The sequence below is a fragment of the Quercus lobata genome, chromosome 5 (genome assembly GCF_001633185.2).
Source record: "Quercus lobata isolate SW786 chromosome 5, ValleyOak3.0 Primary Assembly, whole genome shotgun sequence".
NCBI lineage: Eukaryota > Viridiplantae > Streptophyta > Magnoliopsida > Fagales > Fagaceae > Quercus > Quercus lobata.
The window spans coordinates 69,020,027-69,036,786 of record NC_044908.1 but is presented as its reverse complement, the minus strand read 5'-3'; the positions used below and the strand labels follow the sequence as shown (position 1 = coordinate 69,036,786).

At 31.5% G+C, this 16,760-nt stretch overlaps 2 protein-coding genes across 3 annotated transcripts; both read right to left on the bottom strand.

Annotated features, from left to right (window-relative positions):
- Positions 1 to 5,997: 5,997 nt before the first annotated feature.
- LOC115991017 (pumilio homolog 12-like) lies at positions 5,998 to 9,543 on the bottom strand. Its single transcript, XM_031114773.1, has 6 exons — positions 9,099 to 9,543; positions 7,636 to 8,269; positions 7,359 to 7,521; positions 6,822 to 6,985; positions 6,431 to 6,680; positions 5,998 to 6,120 (listed from the first exon to the last, which is right to left on the bottom strand). The coding sequence occupies exons 1-6, from the start codon at positions 9,541 to 9,543 to the stop codon at positions 5,998 to 6,000; spliced, it is 1,779 nt and encodes a 592-aa protein (XP_030970633.1).
- Positions 9,544 to 12,255: 2,712 nt separating this feature from the next.
- On the bottom strand, positions 12,256 to 15,743 carry LOC115992158. Of its 2 annotated transcripts, XM_031116235.1 has the most exons (7): positions 15,666 to 15,743; positions 14,602 to 14,968; positions 14,330 to 14,491; positions 14,001 to 14,147; positions 13,795 to 13,876; positions 13,590 to 13,695; positions 12,256 to 12,460 (listed from the first exon to the last, which is right to left on the bottom strand). In XM_031116235.1, the coding sequence occupies exons 2-5, from the start codon at positions 14,960 to 14,962 to the stop codon at positions 13,833 to 13,835; spliced, it is 714 nt and encodes a 237-aa protein (XP_030972095.1). In that variant the 5' UTR covers positions 14,963 to 14,968; positions 15,666 to 15,743; the 3' UTR covers positions 12,256 to 12,460; positions 13,590 to 13,695; positions 13,795 to 13,832. The 2 variants fall into 2 exon arrangements, with proteins under 2 accessions (XP_030972095.1, XP_030972097.1); XM_031116237.1 differs by lacking the exon at positions 12,256 to 12,460 and having other exon boundaries at positions 13,686 to 13,695; positions 13,985 to 14,147; positions 15,666 to 15,739.
- Positions 15,744 to 16,760: the final 1,017 nt, after the last annotated feature.

The following is a 16,760-nucleotide window of genomic DNA, read 5'->3' as shown; positions in this document are numbered from 1 at the left end:
TTTAGAAAATACAATTGTGTGGTTATTATTATTATTTTAAACAGTACATAGTCATTAGACGTATTCACTTACAGTATGAAGGGTAAAATCTTGGTTTTTTAGGTGTTGTATCTTAGATACTCCACTATTAACTACTTGCCTGTGAATTTTTCTCCATTTGAGAAGTTAAAAGTTGTTTGGGAACTGGGTTGTATTCTACACTTCTACTAGGGATTAAGTTCTTTTTTATCAGATTTTTGGAAATTGAAGTTACAGGTCTTAATTTCTTACCCCTGTTCCAAAAGTAACTTGCTGTGAGATCTTTGAAGATTCTTCGCCTTGGCTTGTGCATCACCAAAATTAGTATTGAGACTGAAGATTGTAATGCAAAGATAGCTAGTTAGCTTCCAATAGAAGAGAGGTAACAATATCCTCCAAGTGCAAGATGTTCTACCAAACTATAATGATTTGTCATTATACATTTAAGCCAAGAGTATTAGCAACCTCCAAACACTTTATAATAACTACGGATCCTGTCCGATATTTCATCAATTCTAAGAATTCCCCGGATAGAGTTGATATCACCTGAAAAATCAAGGGTGGTTTTTCAACAAGCACTTTGATAAGCTTTTGTAGTGATTTTGATCTGCCCAAGAAAATTCTATTATCAATCCAGTAAAATTACAAGCATGAAACATAGATAGTTTACATGAAAAAGAAGAAGTTAGTGTTAAAGGAATATTACCCCGTGTAAATTTGATAATACCCTAGTAAGCGATTCATCAGTAGGTTGCAGGGTTATTATCTTTACTACAATTCGTTGCAACTGATGGTCATTGACTGACTCAATAAGCTTACTAAAGAAATAGTACCCATCTCTTGGCTCCTTGAAATGAACATATTTTGTAAAAACTGTGAACCATCTTGAGTGTTCGCCCACATAACAATATCATTACCTTGTACCAGTTGTTGGTGGTATTGGTGTTCCATTAAAGTTGGCACGAGAAAAAATCTCCATGGAACCTCTCTAAACCAATTTGAGTCTTTAAGTGCCTACTAGCTGAATTTTCGCATGATGTGCATGCAACTTATTATTAGTTTTCTCCAATATTTCAATAAGTTTTACCAAGAATCTTATAACTTAATTGGTTGATACCTCAATTTCCAATAGAAATTCATGATTCAAATCCCCAATTACCTGTGTAAAAAAAAATTCAATAAATTTCCTTGTAAAAAAATTGTAATCTTTTATTATTTTATAGACAAAATAGAAAAACACTAAGAGTAGTATAGTGATTTGATCATACTATATATATGTGTGTGTGTGTGTGTGTTTTCACAATTGAAAATTGGATGATATAGTGGTTAATATAAATAAGCATGTTTCATGCCTACTAAAAAAAGTGCATATATCCTTCAATTATTATTTTTAACATTCTTGATTGTGTGTTACTAATTTCCCCCCCCCCCCCCCCCCCCCTTTTTGTTGGACATTGCTTCAATTGTTGCATGATATAGTGTTTCAATTGTTTCTCACATTTAAAAAAAAATACTTCTCATATAAATCTTAGAAAAATGATATTAAAATTTCATTATGCTATAACAAAATAAATATATTTATTCTATTACACACACTTGTATATATATATATATATATATATATATATATATATATATTACATGTAACTAAAAGGAGTTAGGAAATTTAAAGATTTAGCAACTAAACATAAGTAAGAATGTTATATTCTAAATTTATTATTATTATTCCAATTAAAAATTATCTCTTATATAGAGTTTTTAAAAATAATCATATAAATTCATTTAATATAAATAATTAATGCACAAATATAGATAATTATATATGTGGGTGCCCGAGGACTGAGGATGAATTTTCGCATGATGTGCATGCAACTTATTATTAGTTTTCTCCAATATTTCAATAAGTTTTACCAAGAATCTTATAACTTAATTGGTTGACACCTCAATTTCCAATAGAAATTCATGATTCAAATCCCCAATTACCTGTGTAAAAAAAAATTCAATAAATTTCCTTGTGAAAAAAGTGTAATCTTTTGTTATTTTATAGACAAAATAGAAAAACACTAAGAGTAGTGTAGTGATTTGATCATACTATATATGTGTGTGTGTGTTCACAAATTGAAAATTGCATGATATAGTGGTTAATATAAATAAGCATGTTTCATGCCTACTAAAAAAAGTGCATATATCCTTCAATTATTATTTTTAACATTCTTGATTGTGTGTTACTAATTTCCCCCCATTTTTGTTGGACATTGCTTCAATTGTTGCATGATATAGTGTTTCAATTGTTTCTCACATTTAAATAAATAAAAAAATACTTCTCATATAAATCTTAGAAAAATGATATTAAAATTTCATTATGCTATAACAAAATAAATATATTTATTCTATTACACACACTTGTATATATATATATATATATATATTACATGTAACTAAAAGGAGTTAGGAAATTTAAATATTTAGCAACTAAACATAAGTAAGAATGTTATATTCTAAATTTATTATTATTATTCCAATTAAAAATTATCTCTTATATACAGTTTTTAAAAATAATCATATAAATTCATTTAATATAAATAATTAATGCACAAATATAGATAATTATATATGTGGGTGCCCGAGGACTGAGGATGAAGTTGAAGAGTTGTAGCATTGGTGTCGGAATGCCATGGGCCACGGGCCCAAGGAAGAAAGCCGCCCAAGGAAGGGAAGAAATAAATCAAAGTACTCTGTAGTATTCTAAGTGGGAGCTGGAATCTAAAGAGAGAGAGGAAGTCAGTAGACATTAAGGAAGCTTCTGGTCTGATGTAGCTTGTTGCATCCGTATTAAATGGTAGACAATAGCTTTATCAACCGTATTGATGAGGAAGTGACTTGAATAGTTTAAGTCACAGCTAAGCAGATTCCTTCCTCATCTTCTTCAGATGTTAAAAGCAACAAAACCATCTTCTTCAGATGTTAAAAGCAACAAGTGTCATGAAAGAAGGGAGGTTAAGTGAAAATGGGTGGTGGAGATATGATAGAGGTAGAAGTATATAAAGAAAAGAAGGAGCACTGGAAGAAAGGATCGAAAGAGAGGCATCAAAAAGAGTTAAGCACAAAAGAAGAAGAGAGAGAAAGGGGAGTGAACAGTGTAACTACCTATACAAACTTATCCTCCTTAGGCGAGCTTGTGGAGGGATAGATACCCCTTTATTTTATAAGATTAACCTTTTCTTCTCTATTTGGATCCTTGGGCAGAGTCCCCTCTTGTTGTTCGTTTCTCTCTCTTACAAATTCTATTGATTTAGGCTAAGGTTTAACTGCGCCACTCGCTATTCTAAGTGGGCTTGGGCTGTCAGATTTTTTTGGTCCTTATAATATATATATATATGTATTTATTCTATTGGCTAATTCAATGAATTAATACTCTGATATAAATGCAAACTTTGTTGATTTAGAAGCCTAAATAAAGAGAACTTCAAGGAATGTGCCACATGCCACAACCTCATACTCTCTAACATGAGATCTCTGCTTTTATTTGGCAAGTTTGAGTTGCCTCCAACTTATTCGACAAATTTTTAGCTTTTAACTTTATATATAACTTTTTAAAATCTTAGTTTTTCAAAGTATAATTATATTTTAGCACAATTCCAACAAAAAAGTAATTTAATATAATATTTTCAAAACTAAATATTATATATTAAAAGTCTAAATCTGAATTTTGATACCCAAACAATAAATTTAAATATCTCAAGAAAAAAAAAATTACAATTCTAAATTTCAAATCGTTTGACATGTAAAATAGACCCCAATAAGGGATTTTAAAATTTAAGAATTTGAAATCTAGGCTTTTTTAAGAATTAAATCAAAATATTTAAAACCAATTGATTTAAATCCAAATCCAAGATACAAACGCAACCTTATTTAGATTTGATGAATTTTATATTAATGCCTTGCTTTTCCATTTTGAACAAAGGTCATAGATATATAGGTTGTTGATTCAAATGAAAGAAGAAGTAATTGTCTTTAGAGAGGCCCTTGTCTTTTTGATTATGAAATATCGTAATACATGATAAAATCAACTAAGTTTTTGATTTGTAAAAAAAAAAAAAAGTCTTTGATTTGTAATATGCACATAATGTCTTGTCATAAATCATACCGCGTGATAGCGAAATGGTACAAAAATAAAAGATGATCCATTAATCTTACAAAATTCTTATTATTATTCATTCTACCAAAAAAAATCTTATTATTCTTTGTTGAATAATTATGAGAAATGCGGGAAAGTCAAAGAAGCCAATTCTGTAGTTGCACAATAAATGAAAATTAAGGAAGAGCAAGTTAAAATGTATGTTTCCTATCCAACAACCCAAAAAAAAAAAAAAAAAAAAAACCTATTTTGGGAGATGAATTATTTAAGCTGTAGCCTTGCCCTTTTTTATTGGTCATCACCTATATATCTTTTAATGAAGAAAAAAAAAACTTTTTTTTTTTGAAAAAGAAAAAAAGGACAAACTAAAAGATACGAAAGAATTTTTATGGACAATACGTGTCTTTGCCTACAAAATAGTATCTACTAATATTACAAACTATAGACAAATGTTCTTGTAGTACAATTAATAGATGATAAAATAATAATAATGGCTATTTATTCTTTTTTATTTATTTATAATTTTCAATACTTGTCGGACTTGTTGATTACAAGAGTTAGTACCAAAAAACAAAAAAGAAAAGAAAAGAAAAGTAAAGTAAAAAAAAGGAACATTCCTTATTTACAAGAAAACCAAAACCCTCACTCAAACATGCCTATAAGCCTATTTAACAATTGCCAAGGTGGGGGGAAATTTTGTTTTTGTGGGAGTTAAAGTCAACAATTTTCAAAGATCAAACTTTCACACACGAAAAAGGGTGGTCAAATGCAAAAGCGAAGGCTTTAATCAACTTGAAGAAGGAGATCCTCGACCTCGAGGTACGGTTCATTTATCTAGTACATCCTATGTGCTACAAAATTGATTTTCTAAACCCTTGTAGTATTTATAGTAACAAAATTAACTTTTCTGTTAGACTTGTCATTTTTATTTGACAAAAATTGACCACAGGAACAACATGTGATACACAGACACAGTAATAGATATGACCAAACACATATGTTCAGGTAGTCATTTTCTGTCGGGTAATGGTGAGTAATGGTTATTGTTTAGTCATACTTATTAATGTCCATTTTGTACAAAAAGCATTCATAATTTCACATGTGATATCCATATTTAAAATGTGAAGTGTATGATGTGTATTGACAATGTTCAATAACAAGTGTGACAGAATAAATTACCATCCAATAAAAATGGTGAAAGCAATAAAAGAGTTGATTGTGTGTTTCTTTAAATTTCTCTTCTTTCCTTTTTGTGTTGTCAATCAAAGATTGAAAGAATAGCAAAGGAAATATATTGTTCAATTGAATTAGTTACATCATAAGGCTATCCTTTATATGAGTCGAGGAAAATTCATAGTTTACATCGCTAGTATAATACAAACTTATAAAAGTCCATTAACTAAATATCTTGTACAATTCTACAAAATAGATAAGGGCAACAATTTTGAGTTAGGCATGCTCGTAGAGTGAAAATGCTTATAACAGATCCATGCTAGAATTGTAGACAAATTTAATATATAAAATAAAACCCCTAACAAAAAAGACATAACAACATTAGAGTTTACATAAATCATGCAGACCTAAAAACAAGCTAAATTTCATGAGAGACAAAAAAAGAACCTACAATATACCCACTTTCAATTAACCTACGGAAAGTGAGATTTTCAAATTTTATAAACCTTAAGGGTTTTGTTAACGTATGTCTCTCTAGGTAACTACAAAAGAGTACACAGGCTGTACCCATATATGCTAAACAAACAAACTAACAAAGCATTAACAAGGACACAAATAACACTTTTTCTTCACACTGAAGGTTGGTTCATTCTGAGTTATGATCATGCTCAATCAAGTGGAACCCCTTTGACAATCAAACTGTACACATTTCTTCCATATCCAGACTGGAGAGTAGCCATATTCCCTTGCAGGATCATTAGAAGTCGTTCATGATATAGGCTGTTTACACGCTGGAAGACAAAAATGGAACAATTGGAAATTTAGAAGGTAAATTAGAAATTAAATACCAATATTCAGGAAGCTTATGTTTACTCATGGCATGCTAAAGGTTAATAAAAATTGCATTTGAAATACGTGCAAATGTTTTCAGTCTTTATGATAACCAATAACCAAAATATACTTTAATTTTTACCTATAAAAGATCACTTGCCCTTGAAGATAGCAAAATCAATGCTATTCATCAGCAGTGAAGAATAGGAATATATTCCTAGTGTGCATAATATCTGAAATGTCCATAGCTATATAGTTCAAAATGTTTACCTTAGTGGCTTTCAATGCTGCTTGGATCACATAGTTACCATATTGATCCCGAGCAAGTTGACAGAGCCTGTTGTAGCTTAGAAAGTCCTCAATCACATAATTCATCCCGACAGAGTTCAAGCATTTTTCTACCACATAACTGCCACCTTTCTGTGAAGAGAGGTGTGCATAGTGACCTTTCAGACGTAAGCATATTATGTTAGTGACTTGAGGATCATCGAGTCCTAGGACATGTTGCAAAACATAGTTCCTAAAGGAACAAAAGAAACAACCCATTAATTAAACAATTGCATATGAAAAAAATAAAAAAATAAACAAATTAAAGCACACTTGGGGAAAAAAAAATTAAGTTAAACCATGCACAAAATAAGATGTTAAAAGAAATTGGTACCCTGAGGGATCTTGAGAGAGGTATAATGAGCTTTCTGCAATTGCATGTAGGAGTTGTTCTCTGCCTGACCCTCTGCTACTTGTGATGAACTTGTTTAAGGATATGCATCCTTCTTCATCTTTGGCTAGCTCGCACAAGTTGTTTATGGCTGCGTCGTACAGTAACTGAACCAGAAGAGATAATTCAAATTAATCGTTGCCAAATAACGATAGAAAATATTCTAAATTATGGCTTCATTACTAACTATTCTAAACATATAACTCCAAAGTCCAAACTAAATAAACCTCAAAAGAATATTGACAATGGTAAAGTATTAAGGACAACAAATTATCCCGTACTTCAAATAGAATCATGGAAAAATATAAATAATCAATGTATATGATTTCATGTTTTTGGATCTCTAGAACTACTAAAAGAGGTGTTATATTGAATTTTTTTTTTTTTTTTAAAGTGTTATGTTACGAATTTATCACTATGTAATGAACAAGGAATGTAAGAAGTCTAAAGAATTAATTCAACATATACTAATGGAATTACCTCACTTTGAGCATTAGCAACCTCCAAACATTTTATAAGAACCAAAGATCCTGTTCGATATTTCATCAATTTTAAGAATTCCCCAGATAAAGCTGATATCACCTCAGAAATCAAGAGTGGTTTTTCAACAAGCACTTTGATAAGCTTTTGAAGTGATTTTGATCTGCACATGAAAATTCAATCACCAATCTAATCAATCTAGTAAAATTAGAAGCATAAAACATAAATAGTTTATAATGAAAAAAAAAAAAAAAAAGAGTGTTAGAAGGTATATTACCCGTGTAAATTTGATGATAATCTAGTAAGCGATTCACCAGCAGGTTGCAGAGTTATTATGTTTACTACAATTTGCTGCAACTGATGGTCATTGACAGACTCAACAAGCTTACCAAAGAAATAGTATCCATGTTTGGAAATCATCAGCTTTGATAAAGAATCAATAACCCCATCAAATAAATTATTTATAATCTCTTGGTTATTTGAAGCCAAGATTTCCTGTAAAAACTGTGAACCTTCTTGGGTGTTCGCCCAAGTAACAATATCATTACCTTGTAATGAGTGCAACATGCCACCACCTTGGTATCCAACACCACCAAAGCTTTGTTGATTCCTCAAACAACCAGAAGCCCTGAAGTTTTGGCAGTAACCACAGTCTGCATTGGTTCTATTACTTTCAATTACTTCACGTGGATAATCAAACGAAGAATTTTGACTCCTTCCACCACCGAGCAAGTTCAAATTTGCATTCATTACACTATCTCCCCTTCCTTGTAACACACTAGCTGCATGATATCTACCAAGGTCATTTTGGTTGGCCCAATTACTTGTGGATGCGCCCTCAAAACCAGGATTTGCACTTGAGGGAGAGTTTTCTTGATGGTTAGGGTAATATCCATTACACAAATAATTTCCTACAAAAATAACCAAATATTAATTCAAAAAAAATTAAAATGTAAATTCTACTCTCTTCGAAAACTCCAAACATATACGGATTCAAATCTTTTAGATTTTCTAGGATACTCTACCAAATAAATTTCTTTAAATTTTAACCATTTTTTTATGATTTAATGGTCTAGATTTTGCCATATCAGCATTCCATTAACAATAATTTTAATTATTTTGTTTGTAACAATATTTTATTATTTTAATAGTATTGTTAGTAGAATGCTAACATGACAAAATCTAAACTCTTAAATTATAAAAGAGTGATTAGGATTTAAAAAAATCTATTAGTAGAGTACCCTAAAAAATCTAAAGGATATATGTGTTTAAATAAATAAAAATTCTATATAAATTTTAAGAAATTTATTATTTTTTTAACCTTAAAATAAAATTTGTGACCGTCCTAAATTATTTTAGACCCAACAAAATTAAACTTTTACCTCCTCAACAATATATTAGGCTACTATCCCCTTAATAATTTAATAATATAATTTTAAAGAGATGTAGCTTGCATTAATTCTCATTAATAATTTAATAATATAATTTGAAAGAGATGTAGCTCGCATTATTATTAACACGTAACTCTCATTGATGATGAGATCATTATGTAACGATTACTTAATGTATTTGTGTGTGAGTTTTTTCTTTGTCAATATATGAGTTCTTTTATGAAATTTTGTATAATAATTTAAGTTTTTTAAACAAAACCCTGGAGCCGCCAAAATATATATACTAAAAATTGATACAAATAAACACATGCATACATATATAAACACAAGTAAAGACGCATATCAATACCTCCAAGCCAATTGTCCGGCGATGACCATATACTTTGTCTTTGTGGATACAACGCAAAGGGAGAAAGAGGAATATGTTGGAGCCCAGTTTCATAATTTGCATTAGTATGATGAATCTGTTGGGTTTGATTCAACGCAGGACTAGAGGTAGAAGAAGAAGAAGTAGCAATTCGAAGGTTTGCATAATTAAAAGGAAGGCTTCTAACTTTGGAACTAACACTATCCCCTGAGTTGGTGTTGAGCGTTGGTGGCGCTGTTCCATTAGTATGATGAATCTGTTGGGTTTGATTCAAGGCAGGACTAGAAGAAGAAGAAGTAGCAATTCGAAGGTTTGCAAAATTAAAAGCAAAGCTTTCAACGTTGGAAGTAACACTATCCCCTGAGTTGGTGGTGGTGTTGGGCGTTGGTGCTGGTGGTTTTTCATTAAAATTGATACGAGACTCCATGGAACAATTTGAGTCGGTGGCTCTCGAAAATAATTTGAGTCGGGGGTACGTACTTTCATGTAAGTATTTATAGTAATCCGGGTTCAATAAAATATTATTATTATTTATATAACTAGGTTTTTTCGACTTCCTAGTTTAAATAGATGTATACAACTCCAAGCATTAGAGTCCAACTACGATTACTTAGTATCACACACCGCCTAAACCTCAATTTAAAAAAAAAAAAAAAAAAATCAAATAATAAAATTTAAATATAAATCAAATAATAAAATTTAAATATAAATCAAATAGTATTTGTAGGGACACAATTATTAAACGACCCAAGAATGACATTGGGTTCGTACGTAAAGGGCTCTAACAATATGATTTGTAGAGAGTGGGCTTGAAAGGCAGAATCTTGGTCACAAGTCAGCGGTTTAGTAGTGGGTTTTTATAGAAGCTTATATATGTGTGGACTTGGCTTGACTAGCTCAGCCTTCCATTATTGTGATTTGTAGGATTTAAGTCCTCGGACTACGTCCGAGGAACACAGTATCCTTCCCTTTCTCCCTTTTGTAGGATTTTCTCCTCTCTCTAGGGATCCCTTTCCCTTTCGCTCTCTTTCCTTTTTATACTAGAGTTCACTTCCCTTTTAGCGTCCTCGTGTAAGTTCTACTTTCTGAGGTACAGATCTGTCCTGTCAATCCATATCTCGAGTGGTTGGGGGTGGTTGGAAAAGTTAAATAGCATGGTTTGGAGTATGGGCCTATCAGATGCAGGATTCTGTACTACGATGTTGGCAGCTTTCTCCTTTGTCCTGCCCCTATACTGAGTTTGTCATTTTCTTCAGTCGTTTTGTGAGGTGCTGAGCATATGATCGTCCTTAGCCATATCCTTGAGCCTTTTTTTAGGCTTTCATTATGCGTCCTCGGCAATAGCTCTCCTCGGCTTAGGCCTTGGGCCCTAATGTAGAGTGGGTCTGGGCTACGAATTCTCTGGCCCCATAGTATTTATTTTATTTCTGTATTATATATTTTTTTAGTAGTTTTAATATGAATCTTCTTTCTTTTAGTAATGTAAAATATTATTATTTAAGTTTTTAAATAACTTTTACAAACTAATGTGTTTATATGAATAGATGAACACAACTCCTAGCATTAGAGTCCAACTACGATTACTTAGTATCACCCACCGCCTAAACCTCAATTTAAAAAAATAAATAAATCAAATAATAATATTTAAATATGAATTAAATAGTATTTATTTTATTTCTGTATTATTTTTTTTAGTAGTAGTCTTTTAATATCAATCTTCTTTCTTTTGGTAATGTAAAATATTATTATTTAAGTTTTTAAATAACTTTTACAAACTAATATGTATATATGTATAGTAATTTAGACATTTTATTTATTTATTATGTTAATTGCCACATCCATTTGTGTGTTTTATATAGTCAAATTTTCATATCTCATTATATAGTTAAACCAATGTAGTCAATTTCGCATCAAATGCAGTTTCGATTTCGCCATGAAATACAGTTTTGATTTGGCCAAGTAAACAAAATATTTCAATACCTATTTGATACAGGTGTACCATTTTGGGTTTGCCTCTATTTATTTAGTTAAGTATGGATTTATTAATTTTATATTTATCAACAAAAAAAAATTAAGAGAAATATTATGTTCACAACTGGCACAACATTTTCACAATAAATTCTAAGTAGCGAGTTGGTACTAGCTATTACTAGTGGGCAAAAAATTAATTTTAGTGATGGGTTCAAATTAGAGTCAGTAACAACTTACTACCTAAATTTGTTGCGAAAGTGTTGTAAAAAAATGTTGTGAACATAAGTATAACACTTCTCAAAATTTAAAATCCACATGTTTTATAAACCTAAAATTTAGCCTAAATAAATTAACCAATTTATTACCTTAAATAACATTTTTTTATTATACCGGCCGAAACGTCAATATTGGACAAAATATCTGAAATATTCTCTTTTACTGGCCAAAATGTCAATATTGACTGAAATATCTGAAATGATCTTTGAAGAATAAATATTTGAAATATTCTCGTTATAATACATCCTGATATTTTTTTTATACATTTTAGAAAAGTACTGGTAGTTAGTATGACCAGTGCAATACGAAATTGACTTCCTTTAACCCCATGTTTTCAATTATAAAATTGAAAACACACCGTGTGTAAAACACAATGTGTAAAAGAGTTTTTCCCTTAAAAGATAAATGGATCTAAACCAGTTTAAAGCTAAAATTTTCCCTTTATTCATTCATATATTCAAAAGACATAGAATTACTTGAGATGAATAAAGATCCCAACAATAACAGTGTCACCAATTCGCCTAGTAGTTGGAAGGACGATTCAAACAGGTGGTTTAAACCCATCCCAAACCGTTCATAAGCGAAACGGTCAGCAAATTAATAAAGTATATTGGAAAAATGGAAAGGTTAGTTGATTCAGCTTACTGGGTTTGGCTGTTGTTTGCTAAGATATTCAGTATTTATTAACAATAGGGAGATCATCTCTCTTCAACAATATATTACTTATATACACTGACACGGTCCATAATTGTTTGAATTCTGTGTAAAATGTAGAAAAATAACACACAGAAAGATGTAATAAACTTGAGTATGCCATTGAAATACTCAACAGCAAAATAACAAGCAGCAAGAATCATCCCAAAAAATCAAATTAAATATTTGCGTATAAATAGATAAGTGCAGTCAATGCACCCAAAGTTCCTAGGATTTGCAAAAAGGCATCAATACAATTCACCCAGCTGAGGTGGAAGAATCAAGCTTCAGTCTCTGATTATTTCTATGGTCCTGTTATTCTAACATCATGCAGCCCTGTCCAACAATTTATCTATGCCCTGGCCCGTAAAGCAATTCCTTTTCGTTTTCTCCATCCTGCAACACTACGAAATAACCAAAAAGATGAACAATCACTCAGCCTAGAGCAAGAGTTGCTGATACATGATGATAAGTGTAACTGTTGAACCAAAAAAAAAAAAAAAAAAATCCAGAAAAGCTATGGGCTAATATGCATCATCCATGTGTGAAATGTGAGCCTGGCATGCACCTTCAAGCTAAATATGAGTGCAAGTAAATTTCTGAGATCTCATGTATAATTAATATGATATCTGAGCCAATTACTCATATATAAAGGGTTTTGGAATAACTTGCCACAATCCAATTCAAAATCAACAAGTGACATTATCTACTATATAAGAAAAGACTAACTATTAAATAGGTAAACAACTAGTAGTCACTGAAAAAACCATTCACCAAGTATCACTGGATGCATGGTATGAATGATGATGCTATGCAGTATTTCTGATTTACCAGTTAATATCATACTTTTTGCCCCCACCCCAAGAGCAGGGAGGGTGGGCAGCAGGGAAGGGGGAGGGTAGGGGAACTTAGGAGGGGAAAAGATCGCCGTAACTCTCCATGACTCAAAAGTTGCCAGACAAGGACCATGTCACTGTTATGCTAATTTGAAGGCTACATATTTCTGACAATTCATATAATGTCATTTCCCTTCCATCAATTCAACCTACATTCTTCTCTTTGCCCGTGCTTCCCATGCCTTCAATTTAAAGTTTTAAACAATATGACCATTTATCCATGTCTTCACAGGTTTCCATGAACCTGATCAAACATTACCCTGGAACCTTGACCGTTCCTTTATTTCATTAGGGGAACTAATTATGTGTTTTAAGTTTCAAAATGTACACTAGTTGAATCCATTTTTAAGACCATTCAAAGAGTAGAAAAGGCTTACAAAAGAAATTTTTATCTTCCATTAGAATTAGTAAACAATCTATTTAATGCAACGAAATTGTAAAAAAGTCTAAACCAAATTGAATGAAAGGACAGCAGACAATGTCAGGTAATATACAAAAAAAATATTCCATATTCTACAACTGCACCAAATAGTAGGGATAAGATGCCATCTCATTGTATTAAAAGCAATTTACATGGACGGTAATCAGCAGACATGACAGCCAAAAAAAAAAAACTGACAATAGTTTATTAACTTACATATCTTCAATCCAGAACCTGTTCAGAAGAGCTAAGCAAACTTCATTTTTTGCATGTGGCCAAGTAAAAGGTCCCCTCTCTTCAATAGCCAAGACAGATGTTCATCCTGAAATGTGATACCAAAAACTTATTGAAATCCTCCATGCAATGGTTTAAGTATATCAAACAGCCATTAGGATCCCAGCAAGTTCATGTGTCTTCATACCTTTAAAATGAACAGTTCATACAAGTTTCAGGCCATCATTAATTACCAGCTGTGTCTCCTCCCCATGGCAGTTTCAGTTGAACTGGATAAAATTGACCATGCTTAGAAACAGATTAATATAGTAGACAAAAGTTTTGCTGAAAAAATAAAGGAGAGTGCAATACAGTTGTGCAACTGATAAATAACTTACATAAGTTATTCTATACCTTCTGCACCACTTTGGTCACTTTGACCAGTAGCCTCTTTCATAACAGAATTTGCTGAATTGTTTACTGTGCGAGCAAGACGCTTAACACGATTTAAGCGTAAACTTTGCAGTGATCTACCGGAATCAGAATCTCCAACTGGAGAACCTATCATATGGAAAAGAAACTGCATTTAGATTAAGTTCTTTTGTGACCACATTAATCACGGTAACATAGCAACAGTATCACATTACGCTTAGAAAACTTCTAAAACAGTACTTAACAATAAATTGTCAGTACACAAAATTTATACACTCTAGATGTATCAAATGTGAACTTAAACAACTTACAGTTGCTAGTAACGTCCCCCTTGTTTACAACTGCAGCAATGACTTGGCGATTGCCTGTAAGCTCACCCACAGAATGATTCAACGTTCGTGCAAGATGTCTTACGTGACTTAGACGTAACGTTCTTTGGAAATGAGCGGATTTGTGGGCTAGAGCTTCCAAACCTATAGAAGCAGCAAATTCACTGTAAATACATAATCATTTTCATGCAAAAGCTCTCCTTATGTATCTTTCTAAGGACTAATCAAGAGCTCATAATATATGAAATACTCACCCTCAGCCTTTGTGCATTCCACAATTAGTTTTTCTTGGCCTTGATTGATTTCAACATGAGGAACAGTATTACACTGGTCACTAGGTCCTGAAACAGAAATTACTGCTTGATGTTCATTGACTGTGATGGTTTCATTTCTAGACACAACACTTCTTTCTCCGGTTTGAGAACCCAACCTCACATTTTCAGCTCTTAGCCTTCTTAATTGATAGTTTCTACGACGCCTAGCAAGATGTTTTTCTCTCTGCTCAACAGTCATAGACTGTCTTCTTTGCCTGTCCCGTATACGCCGCCTTTCTCTTTCTTGCTCCCTTTGCATTCTCCGCAGCTCCGACCTCCCTGATTCCTCTTCCATCCTCATTCAAATCTGCTCTCAACACTCAAAACATCAACAAACTTGCCACACATTCACCTCATTATTCTATAAACCACCCAAAAAAAAAAAAAAAAAACCAATTTCCTTGTTTCCTCATTTTCTCAGAACCCCAACAAATTCAATGAATCCAAAACCAACATGGTAAAAAATACAACCCAATAACACAAATACAATAATCCCAAAAAAAAAAAAAAATTCTACAACCCCAAAACACAACATCTCAATTGACCTTAACCATATTATAAGCAAAACTACAAATTTCAACATGAACATTCTTAGATAAACATCAAACAGAGACACAACCAGCAACAACAACAACACCCTTAACGAACAAAGTTGTTATTTGTTAATGTCATATATTATACAAATCAATATAAAACCAAACCACCACACACAATAAAACAAGCAATTCGTGACAAAACCAACAGAACCAACCTATGACTCAACAAACACCCATGTTCTTTTTATCCAAAAAAATAAATACCCATGTTCTGATTCGCTCTCTAAACCATATAAACACATCAATCAGATTCAAAAACAATAACAATGAAAAAGACTGCTTTTTTTTTTTTTTCCTTCTCAACAATTGATCAAAATAAATAAATGGATTCGGTTTGAAATGAATGAATTGTGTGATACAAAATTTGGGATTTGAATAAAAATAATAATTAAAAAAAAAAAAAAAAACCTCTGAGAGTGGCCTTTTGTTGTCGGAGACCGAGCAATGTGCATTTTTCGACTTCTGTGTTTGTGTTTGTGTTTGTGTTTAGCGGACCTTTGTAACCGTTTAGTCAGCGATTTGGGCTAATGAGGTATTGACAGCTAATTTTTCGAGCTTATTTTGTGGGATTCATTCGTATATGCTAATGAAGCTCTCGAAACGTTTCGGATTTTTTAGGACTTTTTCTGTTTTTGGTCAATATTCAATAAGAAGATTATGGCAAGCCCGAAATTAACGCAGCTATTTAAAATTAAATTAAATTTCCCCTTAAATCCTCTACAAAAGTGCTTTTTTAATATAAATAAATGAAAATAATTTTTACTTTTAATTCGATAGTTGAGAGAAAGAGGATTCATGCTCCCTTGAAAACATAAAAAAATAAATCTCATAAGTAACTTTTTATTTAAATTTAAGAAGGAATGGTAGAGATTAAATTTTTTGAAAATATATAAATAAAATAGATATCATATCTTAAAAGACATAGATCTATCTTAAAAAAATTTCGAATTGTCTATAACTATATAAGTTATTGTTTTTTATTTAAAAAAAAAGTTATTGTTTTGATAGTCTAGGTATATAAAATTATATTCTTCTAAAAAAAAGTATATAAAATTATATATACTTTTATTAGTCTAGACATTTATAGTCTTTCTGCAAGATGAATAATAGACTTGTTAATTTGGTTTCTAAATTTTTTTTTTTTTTTTTTTGGGTTAAAAAGCACATGAAATTGTAAGTGAATCCCTCTCATCTAACAAGAACCAGTCGCTAACACATGTTATACATTTTTTTTTTAGAGAGTTTCAACCTATGGCGTCTGCTCCTGATAATCTATATATATATATATATATATATAAAACCGAAACTTTTGAAACTCTCACAATTTTCCACGTCATCACAATATTTAAATTAAATTAAATTTTCCACCTCATCACTGTTTTCCTTTTCCAATGCAAATTAGACTTCTAACCAAATAAGGACACTCTCCCACTGCATCTACTCTCTCCTATTTAAGAATTGCTTGCGTAGAAAACCTAAGCCCCAAAAACTTATTTTTGCCGC